The 18,936-nt window shown below is 42.6% G+C and overlaps 1 protein-coding gene across 13 annotated transcripts in view; it reads right to left on the bottom strand.

Moving 5' to 3' along the window:
- TNC (tenascin C) overlaps positions 1-18,936 on the bottom strand; it is a 103,771-nt gene that overhangs the window by 62,592 nt on the left and 22,243 nt on the right. For all 13 annotated transcript variants that reach the window (XM_075015810.1, XM_075015811.1, XM_075015815.1 and 10 more), the window contains exon 2: positions 1,142-1,731. In XM_075015810.1, the coding sequence (XP_074871911.1) occupies positions 1,142-1,604 (463 nt within the window). In that variant the 5' untranslated portion in view covers positions 1,605-1,731. The remainder of the gene's footprint in view (positions 1-1,141; positions 1,732-18,936) is intronic.

Here is an 18,936-nt window from a genome sequence, read left to right as displayed (position 1 = left end):
GTGAGCTCTCCAAAAAAAATCAAAGGAAGTTGTTTATTTTTTCTTGTATCCTTTTCTTCCCCTTATCCCTGGCCTATGGTCTACAGTATAATGTATTTCATTGGCCTTTACTAAAGAATACTTGGAAGCAAGATTGAAGAGAGCTTCCACTGTCATTGCTATATTGATAGCCTAGAGAAAGCATTGGTCTGGCAGCCAGGAATTCTGGAACTTCAATCTCAGCTCTGAGAATGTGTTACTACTTATTAATCTTATTTATTTTATTAGTACCTAACAGCCAGCTAGGAATGGGGACTGCCTGTGCTGTACAGTGGCTGTGCTGCCTTATGCTTATATAGAATCATGCAAGATTAGTGTTAGACGAGACCTTGGAAGATGATCTAGTTCACCCCTCTGCTCAAAGCAGGACCAACCCCAACTAAATCATTCCAGCCAGGGCTACATCAAATCTCGTGTTAAGAACCTTTAAGTCTGGAAATTCCACCATCTCCCTAGGCAACACATTTGAGTGCTTCACCATCCTCCTAGTGAAATAGTTTTTTCTAATACCCAACCTCAACCTCCTCCTCCACCTTTCAACTTGAGACCACTGCTCCTTGGTCTATCTGTCACACTGGGAATTGCCTGGCTGCATCCTTTTTGGAACCCCCTTCAGGTAGTTGAAGGCTACTAGCAAATCCCTCCTCACTTTCCTCTTTAGACTAATTCTTCCACACTACTCTATGCTGATTAGGTTTCAACTGGAGTATTGTGTCCAGTTCTGGGCACCACATTTCAAGATTACAAATTGGTGGGTGGGGGACGTGACCCTGCAACTCCCTCCGTATGTCATCTCTGCTCCTAGCCCCGCTGAAATCAAGAGAAGATGTGCGTGCTCTGCCATCTCAGAAGCAGCCTGTAAAGAGCATGGATGGTCATCACAGACCTTACCTCAATCATCTCACTTCTGGTGTTCACCTGTGTTCTATGCTCCTGTGGTACATAACCTGTGGGAAATCCTGACTGAAGAACCAGAAGAGAACTAGCCTAGGAGGAAAGATCTCACAAGAATGGACTGGCCATAGCCCATGGAAAATCAAATGCTATTAACATTTTACATGCTGGCCAAAATATATGTAGCAGCTTCATCTCTCTGTCTTACCTTCTGCTGTTTGGCCACTGGGACAGCAGCCAGCACTGCTGGAGCACTGCTCTCGTAGAGAGGATACCAGCCCCTCCAGTTCCTCTAGACGGCTCAGCAGATCCTTGATGTCTGGAGCAGCTGCACAGCCACAAGCCCGGCGGGGGATGTTGATGCGATGTGTGAAGACTATCTGGTTCCCCTCATTCACGGTATGCTCCTGGTAGGTCTTGCTTGGCTCTATCTGGGGCTTCAGGTCTGTGTCCCCATTAGCTGAGTCCAAGTCCACAGAACAGAGTGAGCCCATGGGTACATTAATGTTGTAGATGTGGTTAAAAACCACAGACTGGTTCTCTTCTGGTAAGGTCACATTTACTCCTGTGTCCCGCTTCTGCCGGATAATTCTCTTGATGAGCCCACCATTGACATGCTGGTGCAGCAGAGCTATGATGGCACAGGTCAAAACCAGCATGGGAAGCCCCATGGTGATACTCAGCTCCTTTGGGATGCTGTTGGTTCCTCAATGTCGTATTGATTTCACAGTCCGGAGAAGAATTCCCAGTCAGCTCAAATTAAATGAGATTTCTGTTCTCTTCCTGATGGACTTTCCCCTATCACAACAAAGAGTATTGCACAGAATGAGTTACCTCTGTACCTCCCAACTAAAGATCCACAAAACTGAATGCACAAGGGCCTCATAAGTGTCTCAGGAGCACAACTGCTGACATCAAAAGCCAGTCAGCATCAGGTCACTGAGCTTGCATTTAAACAACAGCATAAATCCTCATCACTTTCCACCTAAGACCCCTGGGGGGCGTATTGGCAAACGAGTACCTTTTTACAAGTGAACGTAACTAGATGTAGAGAATAGTAGCAGAGGTGGCTATGTTAGTCTGTATTCTAACAAAACAAAACATGTACCACTTTAAAGACTAACAAAATGATTTGAGCTGACGAGCTTTCCTAGGACAGACCCACTTCGTCAGATCCATAGACTTTCGAGTCCAGATTGTGGACCTCTGTACTGTATAACTGAGTCTGGACTGGAAAGTCTATAGATCTGAAGAAGTGGGTCTCAAAAGCTCATCATGAAAGCTCAATCATGTTGTTTGTCTTTGAAGTGCTGCATGACTGCCGTTTTGTTAAACATAGAAAGTTTAATACCAGAGTGGTAGCCAAGTTAGTCCGTATCTTCAAAAACAATAAGAAATCCTGTGGTACCTTGTAGACTAAGAGATATTTTGGAGTATAAGCTTTTGCGGAAAAAGATGCATCTGAGGAAGCTGGTCTTTGCCCATGAAAGCTTCTGCTCCAAAATATCTCTCAGTCTATAAGGTGCCACAGGACTTCAAAGAGTTTAAGTTATTCACTTGGTAGAACAGGGACAAGAATGAAAACCAAAATGGCTGAATCCTAGATTGGATTAAAAATTTACTTGCCAGTGCACACATGCAAATTCCATTGATGACAGTGCACACTGAGCATGTTCACTCAAGACAAAAGGCTGGGCCTCTGAAAGGCGATTGTACGAGATAAGTTTGGAAGTTGTTACAGAAAGTGAATCTGGTTTTATAAGTATAGAAAAGCAGAACCAGTCTAAATACGAACACAACAAAAATTGATGTGATTTCCTTTAAGATCAAATGGAAATTCTACATCTGATGTTGTTCTTGTAAGAAACTTAAAATCCCTCTCTCCTGTCACCTAGCAGCCAAGTGGCATCAGTCTAACAATTATCAGACCACTTGAGACCTAATTACGGGTCACGCAGTAAATCAGAGCCATTAAGCCAATATCCAACTGCTTCCCTTTATTTGCAGTTGACTTCGGGGGTGGAGCAGGAAAAGTCAAGGCTTATGTTCCAACAATACAGTTCTTATATAGAGTCTGGAAGGCATTTGCTCACGGCAGTGCAGCAAATGTGTACGCAGCAGAAGAGTAGAAAGTGTGGACTTTGACATTCGCTTTACAGGGCCATGGAGCTACAGAGATTTACATTTGTTAAGGATCTATCCCCATCATGTATACTGAGAGAAACAGGTCCTAGTTCCCAAAGACGAAGTATATGGTATTGTGTGCTACAGCACTCTTTCTGAAGGGTAGAACACTAGGGCAAAAGAACTTCTTTTCAGGAGTGTGTCCACACACAAAAAAAAGGATCAGAAGAACGATCTTTCAATAGAGAGTGTCCACATGAGCAACTGAAGAAGTGAGTTAACTCACGAGAGCTCATGCTCTAAACTTTTCTGTTAGTCTATAAGGTGCCACAGGACCCTTCGTTGCTGCTACAGATCCAGACTAACATGGCTACCCCTCTGATACTTGACACATAGCCCCTAGTATTTTGAAAGAACAGGCCAGCGATAAAAAAAAAAAAAAAGTCAGGCCCTATGAGGACTGCTCTTTTGAAAAAAAATATGGGGGGGGGGGCCTGTGGAGTGCCTACATACATTTTCTTTCAAAAGAAGCTTTCAAAAGGGGGAGCTCTTCCTGAAACAGGAAAGGAAAATCAATTTCTAAAGGAGCACTGCATTCCTTCAATTTCCTTTTGAAAGAATGCTGTGTGTGTGTGTGTGTAGATGCTCTATGGAATCTTTCGATAGAATTTGCTAGTGTAGATGCAGCCCAGGAGGGTGTGCAGGAGAAAAAGGACAGCAACTGTGAGGAGAAAAGAAAAAAGGGAAACAAATGTCCTTTGATACACCTAAGCCTTTCCAGAGGAAACTTGAAATTGGCATAGGCCTGAATGGGTTTTTTCAGCTGCAGCTGATTGCTTTCACCAGGCACCATTTTCCAATGTGTGATCTTCCATGAGCTCTCCATAGGGTACCTACTTTTAGTCACAGGCACCTTTTTAAAATCACCTCATGGTCTGGTCTTACCCCTGCCCCTGCTTCTAGTTTCAAGCGAGCTGAACTGGAAATCAAATAGGTAATATTTTTTATCTGCCCACCTGCCCTCCAACCTCACCCCCAATCCTCTTCCATTCAGAATAAGCTCTTGTTCTCAGAGTGCTGGTTAGGTTGGCTGTTCTATCATTCCCTGATTAATATCTTAATGTTTGCATTGCTCTCGACTCCTAGAAAAAGCTGGTTAAATGGGGAGATCAGTGGCTGTTTGCCCAGACTGCAGTAAAGAATCCGATACCTGAAATGTTAATGGCAATGTGAGCTGGGTGAATAGCTTTCATGGGCCTTTGCCTCCCACTCAGTACAGAGATTAATTTTGTTTCCCCATGCAAAGCCAGCCATTTTTATAACAGGAAAACAAGAATGCCCAGCCAGCTTCATCCATGCTCATTTTTCTGCACAGAAAAAGCCAAGGTCCCAAAGACTGAACTTCATACCTGTCCTATTAGGCAATAAGTCCAAACTGTCTCATTCTTTTTCTAGTGAGCCATTCAACTTCGAATCATTTGCTAGCATGTTTCATGTCTGTTCAGAAGGCTTTGAACCCAGAGCCTGAGTCAGAATCAGTCACCAGGTAAATAATAAAAAAGTTGGTTTTGAACCACATTCCCTGCCCTCACCCAATGGTTAGTGAAGTTCAGATTCAGAGCTGCATCCCAATGTGACCTAGGCCTGACTTTAAATGGAGTTCTGAGTCATCAAAATATCCCTGCTCAGAATAGTACTTAATAAAAGGCTCACTTTGGCTGTGTCTACACTTGCACTCCTCTTTAGAAAGAGGCATGCAAATGAGGGAAATTGAAAATGCAAATAAAAAAAGAAAAGAAGGATTCTTTCAAAGATGGGGTTTACTTTTGAAAGAGCAGCATCTACACTGGTTTTCTCCTTTCAAAAGGAGCTCTTTCAAAATAAGTATACGCAACTGAGGTGTCAGATATGCAAATCTGCACCTCATTTGCACTTTCAATTTCCCTCATTTGTATACCTCTTTTAAAAGAGAAATGCAAGTGTAGACACAGCCTTTATGTCTGCTCTTTAATTACAGTCAAGTCAGAATTTAAGTAAGTGTTTAACTCATTTCCTGGGGGAAAAAACCTGCAGTTTCCAATTAGGGATCTCAAAAGGTTTTTCAGATGAAGCAGTTCAGATCTCAGGTATGCCTATCTCATGGAACCAGAAGGGACCTCTAGAAGTCATTAAGTCTAGCCCCCTTCACTCACACCAGGACCTATATCAACCTCACTAACAGATTTTTTTTCTTTACCCCAAGCCCATAAATGGTCCCCTCAAGGGCAGAAGTCACAACCCTGGGTTTAAGAGGCCAGTGCTTGAACTACTGAGGCACATTACATATTTTAGTTTGAGATACTAATTGTCTCACATGGTATCTGTAGGTGTTTAGAGTCCCTTGGGAGATGTCCGTGTCAGACCTTAGTCATGTGGTGTTCTGCATATAAGCAGAATTATTCAAATTGACAAGAAGATAGAGATGGGCAAAAACTTGGCTACATTTAGAACTGATTGCTTTAAAGTCTCAACAACAGAGTTAAGGTTGGGCTGTGGAAGGGATTTTAGGTAGATTAATCTATCATTCCAGACATCTTCTGACTAATCTAAAATTTGCTAGAATGAAGATTACGTGGGGTATCATATTGACTAAAGTTTTTCACACATTAGTTTGCTACATAAGAGGCAAGCAGGTGGACATAAGTAACTGGGTTATTAATCTTACTATAATTAATGCTAAAATCTACCCTTCAGTGTAACTACTCCAACAAGGCTTCACACCAATGTAACTGGCCCCTAATCACAGCAAATAACCCATTTTGTTACATGCCTTTACTTGCCCCCATGCATATTGCAAACTAATAAACAACAGATGCCGGTCTGTATTACACCCCTACAATGTCATTTTAAGGCTATAGTTTAAGGTTAGTCAGAACACAAAAGGAAAGTTAGCCATCCAGTTCCAAACATCTTGAAAAGGGTTTGGGCTCTTAACTCCCTTCGGCTTCTTGGAAAATCCCAGCCTAAAGGAGTATGGGTTCAATCCAAAACCCAAGAACCTCAATAGGAGTTGAATATGGTTCTATGACGGTATGAAATGTGTCTTTGGAAGCTGGCTGGAAACCGTTTCTTGGGTCACTCCACCACTGAAGAGAGTCACAGGATTATATGAAGATTTATTGGAAGTGCATATGATCCAAATGATTAAGTTTCCCAACTGGAGGATGATACCGGAAGATTTACTCCCTACTGACATCTTTCTGGCCTTCTTCACAGGTGGTCTGGAAGAAGCACTGCACTCTGCCTGAGTTGCAACCTTTGTGCTTTGAAACAGAGCAGGATTAGCAACAAAGGGTCCTGTGGCACCTTATAGACTAACAGAAAAGTTTTGAGCATGAGCTTTTGTGAGCACACACTCACTTCAGCTCATGCTCAAAACTTTTCTGTTAGTCTATAAGGTGCCACAGGACCCTTCGTTGCTGTTACAGATCCAGACTAACACGGATACCCCTCCGATACTTGAGAGCAGGATTAGATTCAGATCAGGTGTTTGTCTGATATGACAAGAACTTAGCCTGGGGAGCTGAGCTCCCCTTTTGGATCTGAGATCTTTCCCAGCCTACCAGGCAACTTCCCTACAGTACTTCATAAACTACCTTTTTTTTTTGGCATCGCTCCTGCCTGCAACTCCCACCCTTCAAGCATGTCAATGCAACAGGTTAGGCCATTAGTAATCATTCAGAAGGAGACCATATAAAAGGGAGAGATGGAAGCCATGACAATCTGCAATATTTGTTTTATGTTTGCTTCCCTGCAACCTCCCTCTATAATGTTCCTCGTTGCTATGAAAGGCAGCAGCTGAAGGGTACAGACACCTAATCCAATGGAGATATCTCCTCTCTGTAGATCTCAGGGGCTGAGATGTTTTAATGCATGGTAGATTATAAAGCTTGCAGCAAGAGTTTGCAAAAGAGGGTTTAATCCTATGCCAATGCCAGCAAAAACTTGACCATGAGCTGGTGGGTTGACCTCACAGGCCATCATACAGACTATTATCTCATTGCTTATGATCTCTTATCTGACTTTTTCCTCCCTTTTGCGGGCTCAACTTGCTTATGTCAACACTAGCTGTAGTCACATTTCATGATTGCTGTGCAGACATACTCTGAATCTTATGAGTACAGGCTGGAAATCAAGCCCTCATTCAGTAATCTCTAAGTCTACATCTACATAGCAAAGTTATTCCAAAATAAAAGCTGTTCTTTCAAAACAACTTTACGAGCATCTACACCATGCACACACTATTTTGAAATAAATTCAAAAGAGCGGGCACACTATTTTGAATTTCATAAACTTCTATGCAGGAGGAATAATGCCTATTTTGAAATAGCTATTTTGAAATAGGTGCTATAAAGACACGGAATAGTGCTATTTTGAAATGTCATAATGGAGTCAAATGGCACTATTTCGAAATAGGCACTCTGGCTATGTCTACATTTGCATTTCCCTTTGGAAACAGGAACGCAAATGAGGTAAAACAAAAATGCAAATGAGGCACTGATTTACATATCTCATGCTTCATTTGAATAATCTCTTCTCAGAAGAGATTCTTTCAGGGAGGAAAAAAAAGCAGTGTAAATGGGGCTTTTTCAAAAATAAACCCCATCTTCAAAAGAGTCTGTCTTCCTGAAACAAAATAGGAAGAAGGGTTCTTTTGAAGATAAGGTTTATTTTTGAAAGATCCTCATCTACACTGCTTTTGTTTCCACAAGAATCTCTTCCAAAAAGTGATTATGCAAATTATACATGAGATCTGTAAAGTGGTACCTCATTTGCATTTTTGATTTCCCTCCCTATGTAACCAGACATGCTATTTCAAAATAGCTGGGTGCTATTTTGAAATGCATTCTTGGTCATGTCTACACATACCCCTCCATTTTGGAAGGGGCATGTAAATGACACAGATTGGAAATAGTTAATGACGTTCTCATATGAATATTCAGCGTCTCATTAGCATAACAGTAGCCAGGTGTGCTTCGAAAGTGCTGCTTTCAAAATGCAAACTGGCTTACAAAATGAATTGGGAATAAGGGAATTTCAAAGTCTGGGTTTTATTTCAAAGCGCCCAAGTCCACATGGGTGCTTTGCATTTCGAAAGCAGCGCTTTCGAAGCATGACTGGCAGCCATTATGCTAATGAAGTGCTGAATATTCATATAAACACCTCATTAAACAGTTCTGATCCATATCCGTTCCAAAGGGCCCTTGTGTGTAGCAGTGTTATTTCAAAACAAGCTATTTCATAATAGCTATTCCAGAATGGATTATTTTGAAATAACGGTGCTGCATAGACAGAGCCTAACAGAACCATCTCTCATAAATATTCTAAGTGAATTATTTTTGCCACTCACAACCTTAGCTATAGACACACCACATATGGAAAAAAAATCAAGAATGCAATTTGTATTTTTCCATATTTTTGTTAACGATAACAATTAGGCTTCTCAGCTAAAATGAAATAGAAAAAAAATCCTCTCTCTCATTGGGAAAATAATCCCAACTAGACTGTTTTATTTCTCTTTTCACTTTCTTTCCAGCCTTTACTAGTCCATGCATTTACTGCACACTGCACCCATCTAACATATGCAAAATCAAGAACAGCCACCACCGTAGAAAATTTCTGATAGGCATAATTCTCCTTTGTGGCATACACTGTGGCCTAGACTATTACCCCATCTACACCAATTTTGCACACGGAAATCCCACTGTTGTAACTGAGAATTTGAAGTGGGTCTTTCACAAGAAAGCTCATTAACTAATAAATATATTTGTTGGTCTTTAAGATGCTATCGGACTTCTTGTTATTTGTACGGAACAAATGAAGCATGTAAGGGTCAGGATTTCACTGCTGTAACAATGAATAAAGCAAATAAAGAAACAAGCAAAACAAAAAAAGTGGGGGGAAGAAAATATATTGCAAAGGAATTACAAGGCAGAATAGTTTCTAATGGAACCATCTTGTCAGAGAGGCTGAGGTATAAATAAACCTGAGACAGTATTTCAGTCACTGGTTAAGCTTCATATAGCAGCGTAGAGATCTTGAAATAGCATCCATATCAGATAAAAACATACTGAGCCTTAATTTCCTCTGACACGGTTTTGACAGTAGTATTCTACATTGAATTCAGTGCTTATAAAGCTGACAACATGGATCTAAGTCATTCTTTTTACTTCACACTGAGTCAGATTTTCCTTGCCTGGGGCAACATTTCCAAAAGCACCTCGAGTGACTTAGAGACTAATTCCCACTGACTTACATTCCTAAGCTGAAGGAGCTTTTGGAAATATTACTCTTAATGTATTAGACAGGCTGTCAAACTCTAGGATGGAGCATGTAGGAGTTAAAACACAATACGCTATTTGAGAAGCTCTCTGCTAATACACTGAAGCTATTGCAGAAAGAATAAATAAGTTGCCAAGGCAGTAGCCTGGTACAGGAGACAGTAGAGGATCATGCAGACTTTTGTTTTTCAAGCAAGCCACAAGATTAAGTGTAACAGAAACTTGGCCTAGAAGTTACAATAGCTGCACTATTGCCTCAACATTACACTGTTAGAGCCCAGGATACATGCTTCAGGAACGAAGTGAATTGCAGCCAAGCATTCATTATACAAAGCAGAAGCCAAGGGTTTTAAAGATAGGCAGAGGGAACGCTAAGCAACTTTTAAAATGCTACTGGGACATATGAAGCAGTGAAGTGTTGCAGAGGGGGCAGAGTTATCTTCTAGTGAAGGGTGGAGAAGGTTGCATCAGTTTCAAATTAATCCTTCAGGTTGACTCTGAATTCCTGTTGCTATGGTTGAGAAGTAAACTGGCACAGGAAAAAAAAAGATTTGATGACTGTGAGAAGAGAAGAGAGGGAAATTCGTGCAGAAACACTTCATAAAATGTTGATCACCTGACATGACTATCACATAATGATATATGATGGAAGGGAAATGGACTGTCTGTAATACCAAGAAAACTAGCACTTTTCTTTTATATAGCAGCATCTTATCTCTGAGGATCTCAAAGCACCTTATTTGTTTGAAAGTGACAAGAAGTCCTGTGACACCTTATTGACTAACAGATATTTTGGAGAATAAGCTTTTGTGGGCTTATTTGTTTGGTTGTTGAAAACAGATTGTGTTTCTTTACCAGCCACTCTGAGTCAAGATTCGGGTTCTGCAATCATTGAATATTATTTTCCATTTTCAATGGACAAGTTTTTCTATGTTTCAAAAAGTAAAACACAATCTATTAATATTTTCCAAAAGAGAAATTTGTTGAAAGCTACCACGTGTAAGAGGAGAAATGTATGGTCTCATCAGCTTGTAATTCTAGCATATCCTTCAGCTCATTTTGTAAATTTAGAAGGACTGGCAGGACCATCAGATAATGGACACAGAGGGATGTAAATATGCAAATAACATTTTATAAGTTGAACCTCTCTAGTCTAGCACTCTCTGATCCCGCAACACCCATGGTGTAGCATGATTTTAGCTAGCTAAGTGTCACTTATCATAGGTGTGGCAAAGTTTCCTGTGGTCCCATAAAGTTTGTTTTAGCTACCAGTCCTGGCTCTCAGTGTTCTGTGCTGTTACTCAGCTGTAATTTTACACCTAAATGTCTTCTAAGGCCCAGTAAATAGCATGCATGTTGGTAATGGACTAGACCATACTGATTTCCTGTGGTCCAGCAAATTCTTTGATGCAACATAGGTCAGGTCCAGAGGGTGCCAGGTTAGAGAGGTTCAACCTGTATGGTTTTAATCAAAGGACGATCTGAAGCTATGTCTAGATTAAAAGTATTTATCAACAGAAGTTTTTGTCAGAAGATATCAAAACTACTGTCAACAGATGGTGGCCAAACTGCCAAGCGGATTGTAAGAATGATCCACACTGTCAACAAAGCAGCTGGACTGCCCGGCTGCTCTATCAGCAAAATAGCCACCCACAAGCACAGCAGACAGGGCTGCCTGCTGTCCCAGGAAACCCTGTCTGTCGACAGAAGGACCCCTGGGACATCCAGACTGGCTTTCTGTTGACAGATCTCTATTGACAGAGGCATTATTCCTTGTGGGGAGCGGGGTAGAGCTGTAGGCAAAAGTGCTTCATTCTGTCAACTTACTGTTGACAGAACACCTTGGGAATCTGGATGCGCCCCCACAGTTTTGTCAACAAAATCCTCAAGCACAGACATAGCCAGAAGGTGAGGAACTGGAGGTGGTGACAATCTGCAGTACCTGCACTGAACAAGGCAAATCCTGAGATGATTTCTTCAGACACTTGCCACAGGTCACAATGTGGAAATTAAATTCTCAGATGCGTGTGCTCACACACCATGCCAAGGGGATGGGAACAGATAGTGCAACATGGTTTATATTTCTGCTTGGCTTCCTAATATCTGTAGTGAAAATATTGGGCCAGCTCCTCAGCTGGCATGGAGCTGGTGACACATTCTATGGCACCTATTGGCAGAGGAAGCATACAATGAGACACTTTGTATTCTGCTCAGCACTGACTTGAAGGTAGCCCTCTCCAGGTTATCCGAAGAGGAGGATTCAGGGCTTCTTAATCATGTACCAGCAACTAATTTAGCCCTTGGCTACTTCAAGAATTAAGGTTCGTAAGAATGGCCAGGTGTGAGCCACGCCAGGGTGGATTTGCACAAGGAAGTTTCACAAGCATCAAGTCTTTTAAAGAAATCTGCTAAGAATACTGGTGTGCCAGTGTACTTGACCTTACACCAGAGCTGTCCTGTCCATAGGACGAGGTGATGGAGCTACCCCAGGCCCCGCACTTTGGGGAGGGGGCATGGCAGCTGGCCCCGCTGTTTTATGGATAACCCAAAAAGATAGCTCTGGCCCAGCTCTGCAGGCAGGTGTGCAGAAGTAAGGGCTGCAAAACTATATTCTGACATCCTTATTTTTGTGCTGCTGGTGGCACTAATCCTGCCTTCAGAGCTGGGCAGCTGGAGAGAGGTGGCTGCTGGCTGGCAGTACAGCTTTGAAGGCAGAGCCACCATGACCAGTGGCACAAAAGCAAGGATGGCAAGGTACAGTTTTCCAGCCCTTACTTCTGCATTACTGCTTGCAGAACTGGGCCATTATTCAGTAGTGTCTCCTCTCTGGCCACCCAGCTCTGAAAGCAGCAGAAGTCAGGTCACTACCCTTACATCTGCGTTGCTATGATAGGGTGTGGCTTTCAGAGCTGGACTCCCAGCCAGCAGCCAACACTATCTGGCCCCCCAGCTCTGAATGCAGCACAAAAGTAAAGGTTACCACAACCCTCCCTGAAAATAGCCTTGTGATCCCTTTCAACTCTCTTTTGGGTCAGACCCCATAGAAAGAGAAATGGTCTCCACCCATGAAATCTGTGTACTATAATGTAAAAGCACACAAGTCCAGATTTCATGGCTTTGAATGTGTTTGGGCCCTACCTGTAACCTGATGGGCCTGGTTCTTTAGCTGAAGTGATACAAACTCATGCTTTATGTCTAGATCGTTTCAGTTCTATCCCTGTGAATAACCCTCCCGGGAAGTCATCAAGTAACTTTCTAGAGCACCCTCCCAATACCCTGGAAAGGTTTTTTCTGTCCACTATTTGCAAATAAGAGTGAGAACCCTGAATGGAAATCCCAGATCCAAGGAATTCTAGATTGTGGATGCAGATCTAATGGACACTTTCCTCCTTATCGGAGTGCACCCTCCAGTTTGCTGCTTATCAGAACATCACATCAGGCACTTTTACATTGAAATGCAGGCAGCAGCCAGCTGGAAGGAAATTATATTTTCCCACTTTGGCTATGTCATGTGACTTTGTTATAAAGTATCAGCTTGGGTTAAGACCCAAATCAGCCAACACTCCCTCAGATATGGGGACCCATTTGTGCAGCAATGAGTCAAAAAGCATTGTCCTAACTGGTGGCTTTCATGAGGTGACATACAACCGATCCAGCTGTGTCAGACAGGAGACAAGAACAGTTTGGCTTTGAATCTTCAGAGTTACACAAGCAGAAAAGTAGGACACACAGTCCAAGTAACGTAGCTCTCCGCTTGCTCAAAGCATGCACATGGAGCAAAGACCCAGGAACATAAGGAAAACAGTTGGGGAAAAAGCTTTAAAGAATGAATGAAAAATATGGGGTTTGGAGTTGCCCAGAGTCTGAGGGTCCTTAATGTCTGCTATTACTAGAATATTTCAGTAATGCCTAGAGGTCTTGTGGGGGAGACATAACTTGGAGTCACAATGGACACAAGTGTTACTACTCCTATCTGAGAGATGGAAAACTGAAGCACACAGAGACCTAGGGCATGTCTACACCTCCCTGCACTTTGGATTATGAACTGGAGAATGCACCAAAGAGCGCCCCCCTCCCCGGTGGATTCTGTGGGTACGAACGTAAAGGTCCTTAGTTTGAACTAATATAGTCCTCCAAACAGGACTGTTAGTGTGAACTAGGGACCTTTACTTTCATGCCCACAACGTCCACACGGGGGAGATAGAACACAGCACTTTGATGCACTCTGCAGTTCACATCATGGGCATAGTCCAAACTGCGGGGCAGTACAGAAATGCCAGACCGCAGGCAATACAGGAAATCTGTGATAAAACTGACAATAGATCTTAGTCCAGTACCTGAAAACACACCACCAGCCTTTCTGTCTTTCATCTGAGATTTCAGCCTCCTTCAGCAGGCACTCAGATCATCACAGCATCAAGACCACGTTCTATAAACTCATTTGCCTGTTCCTCCTTTTACAGCATGAATAGCTCTTATTTGAAGGGCAAACCAAGGCTTTTGTTTGATGTGCATAAATGCCTACAATGAAGGGCTTTGGCTACATCTTGTAATCATCTGTTTTTCATCTCACTTTGGCATGGATCTTACTAACCCCTCTGGGCACATTTACGGACGTCATCCTGAATTACTACCAGATCTTGTCCATTTTCCATGGATGGAACAAAATATGATTTGCACCCTGCATTTGGGATTCATTTTGGTACAGCAAAAGAGGGGTTTTATGTCAGAATGCATGCGCCGGAAATGCTGGTGGTGCAATTACGGGCCTCCTCTGCGGGGAGTGTTTTTTGTGACTGGTTCCTGGGACCCCCTGACACAGTTTAGGAAGGCAGAAACCTGGCCTGCTGGTATCAAAAATATTGAGAAACACTGTATGAGTTCCTTAAGGTAGCCAAACTAAGCTGTTGGGGGATACCAATAGGTCCTGATGCTTATGTTTATTGCTCTCTGGGTCCAAACCCCGCCTCTATATCAGAGATGAGTAATATAATAGTTGTAAATACATACTTTTAGATCCATTGACTGCCTGGGTCTTGTACTAAGTGCAGCTCAGTTGGACTTGAAGATTAAAGCTCCTAAACTGAAGGCAGTGGATAAATTTGGGTCCTTTCTCACACTGAACTGTATTTATTCTCCAGCCCTCTGCCACTAGAGTCTATTAACCTTGATCTAATAAGGCAAATAAGGTTTTCAGCACTCAGCTCTAGGTTTCTATGGGAGCAGAGCAGTTAGCTGCTCTTTCTTCAGATGAAATCCCGACCCCCCACCCCACCCATTTATCAGCTTGGATTTTAGCCTTCTTGTCCTTTAATAGCCACTGGCTTTGGAAATTCCTTCCTGTCCCTGACTGCTGTTTTTGTTTCACCACTTGCTTTTTTTTCCATGTGTTTCTTGGCCTTTTTCTTTCCTTTAGAGCAACTTCTTGTGACTAACAAGGGCATGGCTGCACAGTTTTTGCTGAAACAGCTCCTACTATATAACTCATCCTTGAATTAAACCTTTAAGATTAACATTAGCCTCTATCCTGTGCCTCTTGGATGAAAAACAGCATGCAGAGAAAATGTTGCCAAGGGGGTTTTAGAAGGTGTTTAAATTAATTGCTTGGTGTACAATTTTGAATTTAGAGTCTTGTATTACAAAGGCATCAGCATGACATTACCACAAAGGGAAAGAAAAAAAAAAAACTAAAGCCAGCTTCCATAAACAAATGTGAAAGGAACTAGCATAAAGCCTAAGTGATAAAACAAAAAGATTCCCCGGGAGACCAAATCTACTGTAAAAATAACAAAAAGTCCTGTGGCACCTTATAGACTAACACATATTTTGGAGCATAAGCTTTTGTGGGCAAAGATCTGCTTCGTCAGATGTGGATCTACTGTAGTGACTTACTTAAGGCCTCCTACTCTGAGTGGAGCATAGGTCATCTACAAGTCTCCTCCACTTCACTCCGTCTCGAGACAAAAACCTTCTAGCTGACTCCAGGAGTACCTCAGTTGCCCTTCACTCTCAATAGATTGTCCAAAATCTTCCTCTTTTGCATTTTCCTTGCAGGTTCCACGTGAGAGCTTGACAGACTATGCTGGATGATGGTTTTCTGAATGTGTGGCCCAGCCATCACTACTTTCTTCTCTTGATTTGAATGTCAAGTGGTTCTTGCCCTGCTCTGTTCCAAAGCTCCTCATTTGTGACGAAGTCTTGACATTTGATGTGAAGGATGCACTTCAAGCATCTGTTTATTAATGTCTGTAGCTTGTGATTGGAAAGCTTTTTAGTACACCAGGTCTCACATCCATACAGGAGCACACTCTTCAATTTTGTGTTGAAGATCCGCAGCTCCTCCTTCTCAGATGTGTGAATTCCATATGGGACAAAGAGTCTTGAATGCAACTGTTGCTTTCCCTATCCTAGCACTGATGTCCTTGTGTGTTCTTCCATCTCTGCCCATAATATTCCCCAAGTAGGTAAACTGCTCCACGGCTTCCACATTTCCCCTCCCCCGCCCAGTGTGATAGTGTTGTTGTTGGACTGGTTGATCCTCACTGTCTTGGTCTTTCCCTTGTCAATCCTCAGTCCAGTCATTGAGGCAGTTTTGTCTAGTGTTGTGAACTTTTCTTCCATACTTTCATGTTGATGTGAAAGGAGGGAGACATTGCCTGCATAATCAATGTCCTCTAGCTGTTTGAAGTGTCCATTGAATGCCCCATTGATGGCCATCGCTTGCCTTGCTCATTATCCAGTCCATTGCGATCAAGCACAGGAAAGGTGGCAATAGGCAACCTTGCTGCACTCCTTAGAGTGTGCTGAAGGATTCTATCAAGACATCATTGTGAACAACTTGACATGTTGAAGGTTCATACACTGAACAGATCAGGTTAATAATTTTGGATGGGATGCCATGGTCTTGCAGCAATTTCCAAAAAGGGTATATCAGTTCTCTTGAAGGCTGTCTACGAAAGCCTATGAAAATTGCATGGAGGGGAGAGTTGCATTCAAGCAACTGTTCTGTGATCACTCAGAGTGGCTATTTGCTCTATATAAGATCTCTCGCTTCAGAAGCTGGCCTGTTCTTCCCTGAGCTGTCTATCAATTTCTTTCGAAGAAAATCCTATTGAACTCTTTTCCGGAAATAGCCAGTAACATGATGCCCCTCCAGTTCTTGCATTCCTTCAGGTTGCCTTTCTTTGGATGCTTGATAAGGTAGCCATATTTCCAGTTTTTTGGGATCTCCTCAGTGTCCCAAATAAGTTATACATCATGTTGATTGATGTCTCACCACCTCCCTTGATTGCTTCTGTGGGGATGATGTCTGGACAAAGTGCTTTTCCACTTTTCAGATGGGCAATGGCTTTTCTGATTTCTTTTGTAGGTCTGCTGCTGTTAATTTGCAGAGGTATATTTGCAGGTGGTAACTCCAGAGGTTCCATGTGGACAGGGTGGTTATGTAAATCTTTCAAGGGTTCCTTCTACCTGCTGAGCTGATCACTTGGGCTTGTTAGCACATGCTCCTCATCATTCTGTACTGGCTGATCCACTGTATGACTTAGCTAGCTTCCGTGTGATGTCATACAGATCTTCAAGTTTCTCTGTCCTACAGCTTGTTCCACTTGTTGTGCAAGGTTTTCCACTACGTTCTTCTTGTCCCATTTTACAGCCCTTTTAACTTCCCTGTTGGCTTCTGAATAAGATCTGAGCTTCTGCCTTAGCCACTCTTATTTTTCTGTTGTTCACTGCTGCTTTTCTGTCCTTTCATTCCTTCGCTTCTCAAAGTTTTTGATGTGGTCCATCCTTTGTGATGCCTTTTCCTCTTTCCCAGTGTTTTATTGCAGGTCTCTTTCCAGGCTATTTTGATGTCTAAAACACATTTTTGTTTCATGGTATCATCTTCTGAGATAAGGTTTGTAAGGAATTCAGAGGAAGATTAGTTTTCTACATAAGGATGAGATTTGGGTTACACCCCCATTTCTGGCATAACTTCGGAGAAGTCAGTTGGCTGGGAATTCCAAAGGAGCTAAAGGGAGTTAGGAGGGAAGTCAGTTGCCATACTTCTCAAACTTTGATCCCCTGCTGGCTCAGTTCTCTGTCTGTGCTATGTGAATGAAGATGATTGAGCTAGGGACAATCTTACTGTATGTATATACTGCACCTAGCACAATTGTGCCTTGATCTTTAATTGAGGGGCCTTCAGGTGCTATTGCAATATAAAGGAAACTAAAAATGAGTCTTAGAGTGACTCCAGATAGTGAAAAAACAGTTAAAAATATTCATGGGTCAGAGTCTAAATAGGTAACTAATACAGAAGACAAGAACAGTGGTGAGAAGTCTTTTGAAAATATGTACTCTGATAAGTCTTTCAATGCTGAAATTGACTACTAGAGCGGATAGGACTGCTGAATACAGAATGCTCTTGTGAAAGCCCGCCTACGTAACTCTTTATAGAATAGGCTGGCATGCTTCTTCGGGAGCCTTTTCTGAGTCTGGACACTGTTGGGGGAAGTTAAATAGCAGCTCAGTGTTTAACATTATTAAATTGAGATTAGGGTAGCAAGAAGCCTGCATTCTGCCATATGAGAGATACTGGTTTCAATACTATTCTGAATCTGCCTTAATGCCCCTATATCAGATTGCTGCGGGGACACAAACCTGCTCTCACAAGAGAGGTGAATGCTGAGAGGTGGGTCACGTTCCACTTTCCAACAACTCTGGCTAACTGAGGAATGGCGTTCTGCCAGCATTAGCACCAAAAGTGTCCGCATGCAGTCTGCAGAATATGAATCCTGGCCTATCTTTTGCAGCCTTAAGGACAGCACCTGGAATGTTGCCTCCAGAGCACAAGGGAATTCAGACGGGATGTTGAGAATCGGTCTTCTTTGTACACACCTATATATGAAAACTCCCAGAGCAGCAGCACGGTCTCTCTTGCATAACTCAAACCAGCTCAAACTAGGATGGCCTTTGCTCTTTGACATGTACTGCAGGATTTCAGATTGTCTGCATTCATCCAGCAGGAATTGTGTCTTATCTGGAGAGGACCAAGTTTGGGGAGGTAAGTGTCCTACTTAATATCATATATTTCTTGCCCAGGTGAGCACAGATTAGGGAGGATATGTGCAAGGAGACAGTTGCTGGGCACATTCCCAATCCTTGTGATTGGGGGCACAGGGATGATTCCTGGGTAGGGCATATACAAGCCCTTGGAGCTGGGGTGAGGAGCGACAGTGGAAGCTATGGTCCCCAGATGATCTTTGCACCATTCAGCAGATGCAGTGGAATAGTTGCTGCACCCTTCCAAAGGAAGTAGCAGCAGTTGCATACCCACTGCTGGGCAGGAATCAATCAGATACATATCTTCAGCTTGGTAGTATGACTCTGCAGTGCCCCTGTGGAGGACTCTAGTTTAAAGCTACACTTTAGTCCTAAAGTTTCTGGAACTCCCCTTCCCTCTAAAAGAAATTGATTTGTTGTAACTCCTCAACTCACACTCCTGGATCTGCTTCGCCTTCACCCAGGCAAGTCCACCACTGAACAGAAAACTGACAGAGCAGGGACCATCAGAGTC

This window comes from Carettochelys insculpta, chromosome 21 (assembly GCF_033958435.1).
Source record: "Carettochelys insculpta isolate YL-2023 chromosome 21, ASM3395843v1, whole genome shotgun sequence".
Classification (NCBI taxonomy): domain Eukaryota; kingdom Metazoa; phylum Chordata; order Testudines; family Carettochelyidae; genus Carettochelys; species Carettochelys insculpta.
The sequence above is the reverse complement of the archived record's forward strand: the minus strand, read 5'-3'. Positions and strand labels throughout refer to the sequence as shown.